A 12,359-nucleotide genomic window follows, 5' to 3' on the forward strand; every position below is an offset into this window, starting at 1 on the left:
GTTCTGAGTCAAAAAATGTTTTTCAAGTACCTTCTTAGCAGTTGCCATCTTCCACTTTCTCTCTTGAGCAAAATCAGTTGCCATCCACTGCATTTCTTCCAGCAAATAATCCCAGTGAGATTTTGGTCTTGGAGCCTCTTGGAGTTTAGGCAGTCGCCTCAGGGACCATAAACCTTCCTTTCTCAGTTCTGCTATTCGCTGATGGATTTGATTTTCCTTAAAAAGAAATACATATAGTTAAAATGAAGCCGCTGAATGCACCTAAAACAGTAGCCAAATTGAAAGAGAGTAATTGCTCCCACTCCATCAAAATAATTGACAGGACAAAAAAAAAGGTGTAACAGCACAACACATGCACTACAAAAATCAAGTCTGAACACAGCATCAATGAAAAAATCTACCAGACTAAATTCAAGTTATGCATAAAGAGAACCACAGTACTTCAACCTCAATTACAAGAGCACTTTGTTAAATAATAGGGTAAAAAGGGTTCACTGGGCAGCACAAAAACCAAGTTACAAGACATATGCAAACTGCAACCAAATAATCCTTTTTTTTTTTTCAGAAATTGAAATTGCAGATGTATTTATCCACAGAAGATAATGTATCTTCATTATTAATACTGCCTGATTTTGTGAAAAAAGTTCTATGATGTTCCTGTTAAATAAGCAAAACATCTTCAGTTAGCTATAAAAATAAATAAGGTTGAGTCACCTCAAATGAGTAGATAGAGCCTATATAACAGAAAGAATGCAGCAATAGTATGAAGACCAGTAAATATTCTTCATCTTCTCTGAATGCCCATATAAACAAAACTCAGTACATAAAGCAGACTAAAAAAAACCAAACGCCACATTCCCCCCAAAAATACTAATTTTCATAACTCAAGCACAGCACCCGTGTTAATTGTTATTTGTGTGTTAACCGTTCATAAGTTTCAGGGGAAAACAAAAAGTCTTACCAGCTTTACTTGCTCAGCAAGCTTGTCTTGAGAGTTCTCCTGTGGTAATACTGCTGCATTCTGAGCTGGACTTTGTGTTTTAGGTGCTGCTGCTACTGCTAAGCCTGGGGGTTTTGATGCAATAGGAGACAAGGACTTGGTAGTTGCTGGAGAGGTCCTGTTTGTTTGGACTGGATATGTAGAAGGCGGTGTTGTGGCTGAGATAGTTGCTGGCGCAACAGATGAGGTAGGCGGTAGCGTATTTGCCGTAAGACGCTGAGAAGTCTGAGCAGGATCTGCAGATGGTCGTGTCAGAGTCACAGTCTGCCCAAGAAAGACATTTGTTCATGATGAGTTTGGGATTCGATACTGTCTTAGTCTACACTACAGCAGAACATAATGCGGACTTAAAATTTAATAAGAAAACTACACCTGCATTTTTATAAGGAAAGGACTCAAGTGTCCAGTGGAACTAGAAGCTGTTAACACTTTTCATATATTTTCAGGAAGATAATGTTCTTAGATTTTACTAGGCATTGAAACAAACATATTTTCACCACAACAAAGTTCACATACCTGTTGCTGTATTGTAGACTGCGGCTGTGACACTTGGTTTGGTGTCTGTCCTTGCACGTGGATTGCTGGTGGCACCTGCTGTTGAAGTGGTGCTGGAAGTGGAGTGGAAGTCAGGGGTACACTTTGAGGCTGGATCTTCACCTGAATCTGGGGCTGAGCTGGAGATTCCACTATTTGTGGTTGCTGCTGTGAAAGCTGCAGCGCAGCTGGAAGAGATGTCATGGGGACATTCGCAGGTTGCAGTCTCCCTGGCAGCTGCGGCGGAGGTGTATGCAGACTTGCTGCGTTCTGCACTGGAGGGCCTTTAGACGGGTCATACTGCTGTTGACTCTGTTTCTGTCCAGTCAGCTGTACAGTCTGAGGAGTAGGAGGCATTCCACCTACAAAGCAAAAGGACACACAAACCAGATGAAATTAAAACGTCCAATGCTCTTTACTGATATAAAGAGGAAATCAACTGCAAATAAACTAATCTGTTACTTACTTTGCCACAAGACACCATCACTTGAAAATACCACAGCACAATCACAAAATAAATCACCATTACAATAAACGACAAAGTATTTCATGCACAGGACTGCAACTAAAATTTGGAGCATAGCAACTATAAAAAAAGATGTCATTAAAGGTCTTCTGAATGTCTTATACTTAAAAAAAAAAAAAGGACTGGTGAGCTAATGGAATTTAACCTAAAATAACAGCATCAAGTCTAAATAATATTTAGTTTTTAAACACATTCGCTCTAACACATATTCTAAAGCTTTGAACAACTAATGAATAAAAATTTGTCATGATGTCGCAAATTAGGAGGTTTCCTTTTCATAAATCAATGGCTCAGTTCCAGAATTCTCAGATTAACCATTTTGCATCAGCACCTGTGACGTATTTCCATGCCCACATGCACCTCTGGAGCCCGTCACTCAGCTCCTTAAAGCAAACCAGGCATTGCATACCAAGTATTAATTTACATGGAGAAGTCTGTGGTGGGACTAGGATCTTGGAAGGCCAGATGCCCAAGTTTCTAGTTCCATCACTAACATCTCCGTGTTAAATTAATGTGCAATTGGCATGTGGTGACACAGTACCTTGTGCCGTTGGCATTAGCTGTTGAAGAGGGACTCCTGAAGCCACACCCGGGTGCTGAAAAACCATCCCATGACGGCCCACTTCAATTCGTGGTCTCTTAGACGAATCTGTGATATTCAAATTCCATTTATGGCATGGTATAATGGAATGGGTTCAATTTTACAAAGCAAACTACTACACATGATTCCGACATCAGCTCAGAAAGCTACGACTACTATACATGTGTAGCATTTATGAAGAACATGCTCCAAGGTCAGAGTCCCTCTAACTTCAAGTTGGCCATCTCCAATCTTCTCAGCCAGAACAATCAACCTAACAGTGTCTCCATGCCTGCCAAGTCCCGTCCTATATATTGTGAGTGGAGTGCACTCTTCCCACAGCACCATTCACAATAGACAGTCCTAGGGATCTGGCAATTCCCAAGGTGAGGCAAAACTGTAATTCAAGAGTTACAGCACAGTGGGCTCCATTAACTGTTTGGGGAAAAAACCAAAGTGAAATTCTGTCTGTGGAACATACCTGCTGGTGCAAGTGCCTGCTGCCTCTTAAAAGCTTCAATCTCTATGGTGTTCACAGTCCCCGTGACTGGAGTCCCTGTATGCGTTTGCTATTGGAAAAAGAAAACAAATCACAAAAGTTCAATCTGTAGATAGTCTAACACCAAGATGTAATTTACAAATGGATCTAAAGAGGCCAGCACAGAACAAATCCCTCAGAACAGTTGTACAACAAAGAAAACAAGATGCATTCATTCAATGTCTGCTGGGAAGTTTTAGTTGTCCATAACACACAGATACTCTTCCTCCTGTTTGAATTTCAAAACAGGAACTAAACCAATGAAGTTGGTTATATATAATACATGTCTACATTTTTTTTAAAGTGATAACAAACACAGGAAATTGGGGTTTGTAAAAAAAAAAAAAACACCTTGTCTAACATTTTTAATTTTTTTTTAAATAAATGGAAATTTTTACTAATGCATTATGCTTCATCATTTGCATAATGCTGCAATGAAGTTATGATTACGCATTCATATAGTATACAACTGCAATAAAAAGCTGACGTGAAAAATATTAAACATTGTGACTTCAATACAAGGTTAATTAGAAGGGAAATTAGATGAGAAAAGAGAATTTATGCATAAACAGTATCATAACTAACAAGACACAAAAATAAGAAATGAAAGTCATCTGTGAAATGTGAAATCTAATGCTTTTCACTCTGTGTCCAACATCAGGAACACACCAATTAACTCTCATCCTGAAGGCAGTTTAAGCTCACTTGAGTCTCCACCACTGTCACTCTCAGGATAGAAGTCCCCAAGAGTTAGCCTTGAAATATTTCAGGAAAAACTGCTAGGATTCAGAAGATGGAATAAAGGAATCTCAGCCAAATTACAAGTTCCAATTCCAGTTTTCCAGATGCTAGACTTGTACTTGTTTGCACAGCTGGCAAAACGAGTACCATGAAGAAACTCAATGAGGAGAAACATAATATTGCCATAAGGCTAATGTGACATCAGAGCTCATCAAAAATTACTAGACCTTTCGCTGGAGCATAACCATCACACAACTATGAATTAATAAGCTTGGAAGAGTACTATCGATATTGACATGGCAAAGAAATCACTGAGGTTTGATTTGGCAAGCTGGAGTTTATCTTCAGTAGGATTACAAAGTGCATGAAAATCTTATTATAAAAGTCCTACAATTAATATTGGCCACGATGGCAGAGAATATATCCTAGATAATCCTTTCAGCATCAAAATCAGATGGCGGACTCACATACAGGATTACTGAAGGAAACAAGTTCAGGTATATGACGATCTCCATGCTCTTTGGGCCCTCAGCTCTACCAGCAAGTACTTATTAATGCCACCAGCGTTTGTGCAAGCCCAATTCTTTTCAGTGAGCTTCCAAGTCATATCTTTAAGTTCTCCTCAATATTTAGCCATGCTATTCCTAGTATTCTACTGTGAAATATAATACAGGAAAAATAAGGGCTATCCCAAGAAAGGTCTTAAGATATCCTAACAGAAAACACAAACATGAACTTTATGTATGGAAGCCTCTACATCCCAAAAAATTAGCTAATTCAGCCGTCAGGTTCTCTAAGTGTAATTTTCTCATGGTGAGAGCCTTTGCCATATTGATGTACACTAAGGGTTTGCAAGTATTGTGGAAATTCATTATGACAACATAGCAAAGAGCAATTTCCCCAAAGAATCTTCTAGTTTCTTCACAGGTCTTTTCTTCTCTGATTTTTAATAGAAATTCTACCAATGTAAATTAAGCCTAAGGAAGTAAACACCAGTTTATATTGAAATAAACCATAGCAACCACAACCCTCCATCTTCAGTGCTCCATGGAATGGTCTTAATAAGCATAGCCATCGGCACCTGAAGTGACTGGGCTTCACACACTCCTTTTTGAACCGAATACATCTCATGCCACTCAGATTCTATCAATAGCTATGAATTAATAGCGTTTTCTCTCTGCTGCTGGGAGGGCATCTGTGACCACTCTAGCAATACAGCTATAGCCTTGAGATGTGAATTTTCATTTTAAGAATCTCAGACATATCCATCCCTAATGGCCATGGTTCACTGTCACATCGCACTCGATATGGATTAAGTTTTCAACTGTTTGTCTTCTCAGAAGGCAGAGATGCAGCACACTTCAAGTCCAACAGCCAGTGTCTGGCAGAGCATCATACACTCAGGCATTCACAGAATTTTCAAAATAAGTCACAAAAACTTATTTTCTACAATGCTACTGGATTAATTAACAAATTCAGCTTATGTCCTGCTTGCATCAAATGCTTTCTGGGACATCAGTTTAAGAAAGCAGGTTCTCCACAGTCTGCTTCAAATGCCATTTATTCACCTGCACTCTTACCCTGGATGACCGCATACTCACAGTTTCAGGCTGCATCTCTACTTTAGGATTTTTGACTGACATTTTCTTAAGTGTATGCCTCCCAGCTGTCTGCATTATCACCGTGTAATTTAGGCCAGACACTTCAAAGAGCAAAGATGTTATGTCTTTAAAAACTGCTGTCACATGCCACTAATATTAGACTAACACTGTCTTAACTTCAATTAAAATAATGTAGTTCTCCAGAGGTCATGATTATGCAGCACACCCACAATAATCATTCTGAGTGCTGCACTTACGCACTCAAATATGAATGATGCTGCCGATCTGGACGCGCTTCTCTATGAACAGTTACAAAAACTGTTGGAAAGACATGATACTTTCTGTTAACAGTTTGTGCTAAAAGATACTGTCACAACTACACAAAGGTTTGTATGTTTTTAGCATGTACATGCTAGTTTCTCTGAAACAGTGTAATACTTTCAGAAGTACTTCGTCACTGGTGTGGCCAGAGGTTGATGACAATCCCCATCACTATAATAAATAACCTGATACAATAGCACATACTTTAAACAGCTTAGATGAAGCCTGACGACCTAAGGAGGCTTTCAAGACACGTCAGTACCGGCCATAACAAAGAGCTCTCAGTGCAAGCCCCTTTACTGTGCAACTTGTTTGTAAAATACCACTGTGAACATCCCGTTTGTTACACCCAGGATACAACCCATTCTACACTTCATTTAACTCTCCATTTTTCAAAACCTAGATGAAGACCACACGGTCTGTACAGCTTCCATGGTACAGAGGAGTAATTCACCCTGTAACACCTGCTATTTAAATTAACATGATTAAGCTAAAAGGTAAATACTTCAGTTGCAGAGGAATTAGGTATATCAGGTACATAAGCAATGGTGTCTGATAACACAGAGCTGAAGGTATCTGCATAAGCCCATACTACCCTGAATTTAAACGCTGCATCATCACTGCTGCACAAAAATTTTAACTGATTAATTTATTTACTTTGTTCAGTATTAGCTCATACAAAAAAAAAAATAAAATCTGAAAAAAGACTTATATAATAAAAATAAGAACTTTAGTTTCTTCTTCCCCACATTGAAGGTTAGAGCTAATGTAAAGCAGTTAGTTAGTTTAAAAAAAAAAATTGTCAGAGAGTTATTACTGTATTTCATGGAAGGCAAATCCAAAACCTTCTGTAGCCATACTCAAAACCTTTAATAGATAAGGGGAAAAAAAGAAAAGAAATTTAGAAGAAATCCACAATTACAATGCCACAGACAAAAGAATCCATATTATCACCATGTAGAATGCACAAATGAACCAAATGCATTAGGGAAACAAAAGACAAACAAACCAAAGTGAAAACATTCAAGCTGAAAGTTAATGAAATAAGCCAGCAACCTGGAGACAAAGACTTAACTTCCTCAAGGTTTCATTAATACTGATGCATTTGAAGATTGCAAAGGGTTCTTTTGTTTCGTTTAGATGATAAGGGATGGGCTCTTGGGAAAATTCTAATTCATCTAAGAAATATCAAATCTGAATGAAGAAAAAAAATCTGGGATGAAACTACATTTTAGAACCATTGAAAAGTACCTGAAATGGTTGCTGCTGGGATGAAAAAGCAGCAGAAACATTTGGAGGAAGCTGGGTTGCTATAGCGACAGGAGTACCAGTCTGCCCATCCTTTCCTGTCACAACCTTTACCTGAGAGAAATATTTGGGGGAAAAAAAAAAGAAGGGAGAATCATTTTCTTTTTAAAAGTTTTTCTTTAAATTTTTTTTCTTTTTTTTTTACTGTTCAACACACTCATTTTGTACTGATGGTACCTCACTGAAGAGGGGATTATAACTACATCACCACCAGCACAGCTCAGTTTGAACACAGGCCGTTTTTGAAGAGTTCTGTCTCACTTTTAATAGCAGAACAGAGTATGGCCTTGACTATTTATAGTGACTTCTGGTCACTGGAAACCTTTTCTTAATGTGAACATAAAAGTGTGTTTTAAATTTAACGATTGCTGCTCCTAACAGACAACAAATTAGCATGACAGACAGTTTGACTTAAGAGAGCTCCAACATTTATATTTAAGCAATGAGCACAGCCACCATTTGCTCTCCCCTTGAATTCCCAAAGTGATCAACCTTTCCAGGCAAGGGATGAGGTGCGTTGCTTCAGCAGAAAGTGATAAAGGGGGGAGGGAGAAATAAAAGAGAAGGAGACAAAAAAATACAAAGAAAGAACATACTCAAAAGATGTCTTAATCTTGCAAAGGGATTAATCATTTGAAAACATGTAAAGACTTTTGCTGTTGCATTTTGTAAAATTCTCCAGCAATTAAATGGACAAGCGGCTTTCACAAACAAAAAACAATCCATCACAAGAAGGCAGTGAAGTACAGCAAACTCCAAACCCAAAAGACTGAGGGGTAGAGCCTCAACTGCTGTAAATTGTAGTAGCACCACTGACTTCAATGAACCTATAGAATTTACACCCGCTAAAGATCTCTCAAAATGTGCATACTGTAGTTAAAAATACCTGGTATTTCAGCTGACAAACACGCAACCCAACAAGAACACCTAAACAATTTGACAAAATACAAACCAGGTGAGAAAAAAATTACTGAATATTCATCGTCAATAAATTACAATAACTTATGTTATTGTTATCTTATGTTTCTATATACAGAAATAAATTATTCCTTCAAAATTATCAACAACTCTCACAAGAAGAAATATATTTTTCCTAGTCAAGAAGTTTAGACCACAAAACAATGAACAAATTAAACTTCAGCTGTCATACTGTTAAAATTTCCTACAAATTCCAACTGAAGATCTGATCACTAATGATTCACACCTAAAAGAGTCATCACTTTTCACTGAAGACACTCATTTCTAACAGACATTTCAAGGCAACATGAGTTTCTTCACATAACACGTTTGGTTTGGTTCTTTACAAACTGGCGACTATATATCCATACATATTTTTACAAATTTTGAAAAGTATTTCTGAGTGCCAAGGGATGCCCTGGCATCAGTTATATCTACCCTGTTGCAACCGCTTGCCACGCAGGCTAGCAGGTAGGTGCTGCACAAGCCAGCCACTGCTTCAGCACCCAGCGGTGCTGCAGGTCAAGAGCTCCACGAACGGGCACAAACATGCAGGAAAAGTCGCACACCAGCTGTCTGTGGCAAGCTTATTTCAAGTGCTTTGCCACTAATAAACAGTGAATTAAAGTTAGCTAGTAATTTTAAACCTTTGCGTAAATAAACAAGTTAACTTGCTAATGTCGAGTCCTTAAGTCTTATTTTTTATCATTTAGACAGCAATACACACACAGAGCTTTAAGAGAGCCTAAGTAACCTGATTCATTGCTATGGACCCACATACATTATGATTCACATGTTCTCTCTGAGTAATTAGATTAATTCAGGTTTTTTGTTGGCCACAGCAAGAGTAAACTCCAGTAACACCTATGGTTAGAAGTACCACAAGTCAAATAAAGGTTAACCTCTTATGAGACTTCTTGCTTTATTCTTTTTTGGTTTGTGTAAGTCTAGTAAGTGAAATTTAATCTATGATTCCTATTCATATTCATTCTGACACCTTAAAACATCTTCCACACCAATGCCATCTTTGTGTGTGTTGGCTTACATACTAACTAGGACAGCAAAAGCTCTTTTCACCTCTCTGTTCTTTTCTTTTAAATACAGACATCTCATGGCACACTCAAACCAACCCGTCAAATCACTCTACCTAGCAGAACTGCAACCTCTCAGACCAACTATTTAAAAAATAAATTGCCATACTTCATCAAGTAAAAATGATTTTTCAGCTACTGTCACATTCTCTAATACTTCACAATCCAGGTGCCACAACTTCATCTACAACTTTATTCCAAAAAATTAACAAACAGATTTCTTACCTCATCATTGATGACCTCAGATTGCTCTTCCTCTTCTTCCTCCTCCAGATCCAAGTCATTCTGCCTCAGGTATGCTTGCAGTGGAACACAATGTTTCTTCTTAAAAGCTAAAAAGTCCATCATATTGCCTTGAAGATGTTGCAGGAAAAACAGTTCAATCAAACATTCCTTAAAAGTTTCCTTAAGAATTTCCATCTGCTTGTGGTGATGATCCAAACATTGTTTTCTCATTTGAGCAGTCTCTTGGTTGGCAGGAGGAATCTCCTCCAATTTTTTGGGTTGTTTTTTCACTGCCGTACTAACTGCAGGAGTAAGAGGAAGACTGGACAGCCCCTGTGGGACAGTGGCCCGCGAAGGACTAGTGGGAGGAGGTGGCGACGTCATTCCAAACGCACTAGGTCCTCCAACTCCTGCTATCAATCCACCAGAAGTCCTGTCATATCCAATGGGTCTACCCAGCTGCTGTCCCTGAAGCACTTGCTGCTGCTGTTGCATAAGTTGCCCTTGGATAATATTGCTGATCTGGGGTGGCAAGCTGGTGGTCGTAATATGGCCCGGGCTAGTCAGGGATTGCATATTTGCTCCGCTAGCTACAGGACTTTGAGGCCCGAGATGATGAATGGTGCCTCCAGACTGTGAGTGAGGCTGTGAAAGCCTGCGTTCCCTCACCGTAGCAGGTGTCCCAGAAGATGGAAGCTGCACTTGCGCAGCAGCTCCTTGAGCAATCTGGGCAATTCCTGGTCCTTCTTGATATACAAAGTGTCCACCATTTGAAGGGCTCAAGCTGATTTGTCTCACGAGCACACTAGCGTCTACAAATCCTCTGGTAGGGCTCTGGCTGCACATGCCCAAGCCAGGGCCTGGAGTACCTGCCCTAACATTTGTTAACGTTTGCACAGGCACAGGGTTAGGCTGTGTGGGGCTTTGAGACTGCACTTGTTGCGGCAGCGGTGACGTAACTTGAATATACGATGGGGATCCATGCTCAAACCGCCTCTGCTGAGGACTGAACTGAAAACTCGGGGATGTTGGGTTTGGAATTGGCAACGGCGTAAGCGTTATCTGCTGGTTTCCTGAAGCCACTGGTCCAACGTTTTGCAGCGTGATGTTCACATTCTGCCCAGCTACTGGACTCCGACTCATTATAAATTGTTGTATTTGGTAACTGGGGGACTGGGGTGCAGAGGGACTTGCAGAAGGTGCAAAAGAAGCTGCAGGGGATTGGGGTAAATTTGCCTGTTGCTCTTCTCCCTCACTGCCCGTGAAGGACCTGGACCTCTGGAGCTGGCGCTGGGCATTCTGAGGACCATTACCATGGTGCATTCTCACTGTTCTAGGTTTTCAACAGTGCACTCTAAAGAAACACATAAAAACAGAAATTCAGAGAAGGTAAAGATATTTCTATAACTGAAACTACTATTCAAAAGACGACCTTACAGTAAGAACTCAGTTATCCTGTCTTTGCCGCTACTTAAAATGTTTTATGTCATCAGTCAAATCATCTGAAATCCTCACCACCCCAAAAGCTCACTTAAATCTCTCATTTCTCTAGTTAACAGAGCCACTGAATAGTTTTACAAATAATACATTTCTCTTAGCTAGTTGGAATGATTTCAAATAATTTTTAAAAAAATACTTTTTCCCTTTCTGTAGAATTTCAAGAATCAACAGTCTCCAATATGAAAAGCATCTACTCTTTTTTGTGTTCATTATTCACAATTTTTCAGTGCTTTTAGCACTTAATACAATGCTCTTGAAAACACAACAGTTAAGATCTACAGTATGTTTCTCCAACAATAACTAAAAATATGATAAAAATGGAGACAGACTATTAAACTTTATTGTTCTAGCTACTGAAGAAAAAAATGTGTCATGAAACATCTCCCTACCGAGTCATCTAGACGTTTGAAAAAGTATTGTAACTGATACTTAACTCTGCCTTCTCTATCCTTCAGAACACTAATCCCTTAAAGAGATGAAAATTAATCCAAATCTACATTTCATTTAAAGTGCTATTTATTGAGCCAAGCTATCCAGAAACCCCAAAACATTCTGGTTTTGTATTTCAATCATTGACAAACAAAAATTCCACTGACATGCACTGGCAGGTAGATTTCGTGCTGGGTGTCACAGAGCACTAGCAGCAAAAGAAAAATTAAACCTGATTTTTTTTTTTTCAAAAATCTCTCTCATATTTCAACAGTTTCATTTTCGGTATTTCAGGCCAAACACACATACAAATATGCTGCTATTTGCCTCTGCTCCTAACTCCAGCTGGTGACAAGTGACAACAGGCACCAGCACATCAGCACCACGGCGCTACTGGAAAGGCTGGGGATGCAGCGGCTCCCTGACTGCCCCGCTCCTGGCTGTTGCTCAGGCAGGGAAACAACATAACCCTCCCCCTCCCCTCTCCCGAGTTATCCGCAACAATCTGCTCAAGCCCTGGGGACGGAGATTCTCCCTTCCTTGGCCCGGGGAAAGAGCTGGCTTCCCGGGAAGGCGAGGAGCAAAGCAGCACACACAGGACAGCGACGGGAGGCTGCAGGGGAGGGACGGGGCTGCTGGAGGGACCGAGATCCCTCCCGCCAGGCAGGCTCCGGGAGCGCAGCCTGCTCAGGGACTCACACACAGAGTTTGTCTCTCCCGCTCCTCGGAGCTCAAATCTGCGGGAGATCTCCCAGCAGAGCGAGAAGGGAAAAAACCATTCCTCTCCTTACAGACACCTTTTCAAAAAGATTTATTGCTTTTCCAAAAGATTTATTGCACTTCAATACTTCGTGGTATTACGATTCCTTCGTAGCACCGATACCGAATAATTAAGATTCAAGTTATATTCCCTATCGCCAGTAACAAGGTCTTATTATTTTTAATTACCTCGCTAACACTTACGGCCCAAGTGAAAACACTTAATTAACTACACGCTGATAAGGAAGC

At 39.8% G+C, this 12,359-nt stretch overlaps 1 protein-coding gene across 1 annotated transcript in view; it reads right to left on the minus strand.

Annotated features, from left to right (window-relative positions):
* The window catches only part of EP400 (E1A binding protein p400), a 43,805-nt gene extending 33,060 nt beyond the window's left edge, over window positions 1–10,745 (minus strand). The window contains exons 1-6 of the mRNA XM_010087119.1: window positions 9,423–10,745; window positions 3,122–3,209; window positions 2,602–2,709; window positions 1,517–1,896; window positions 962–1,264; window positions 31–216 (exon numbers count right to left, since the gene is read on the minus strand). Coding sequence (XP_010085421.1) covers window positions 31–216; window positions 962–1,264; window positions 1,517–1,896; window positions 2,602–2,709; window positions 3,122–3,209; window positions 9,423–10,745 — 2,388 coding nt within the window. The remainder of the gene's footprint in view (window positions 1–30; window positions 217–961; window positions 1,265–1,516; window positions 1,897–2,601; window positions 2,710–3,121; window positions 3,210–9,422) is intronic.
* Between the last annotated feature and the right edge of the window lie 1,614 nt (window positions 10,746–12,359).

Source organism: Pterocles gutturalis, unplaced genomic scaffold, assembly GCF_000699245.1.
Source record: "Pterocles gutturalis isolate BGI_N339 unplaced genomic scaffold, ASM69924v1 scaffold44651, whole genome shotgun sequence".
NCBI classification, from domain to species: Eukaryota; Metazoa; Chordata; class Aves; order Pterocliformes; family Pteroclidae; genus Pterocles; species Pterocles gutturalis.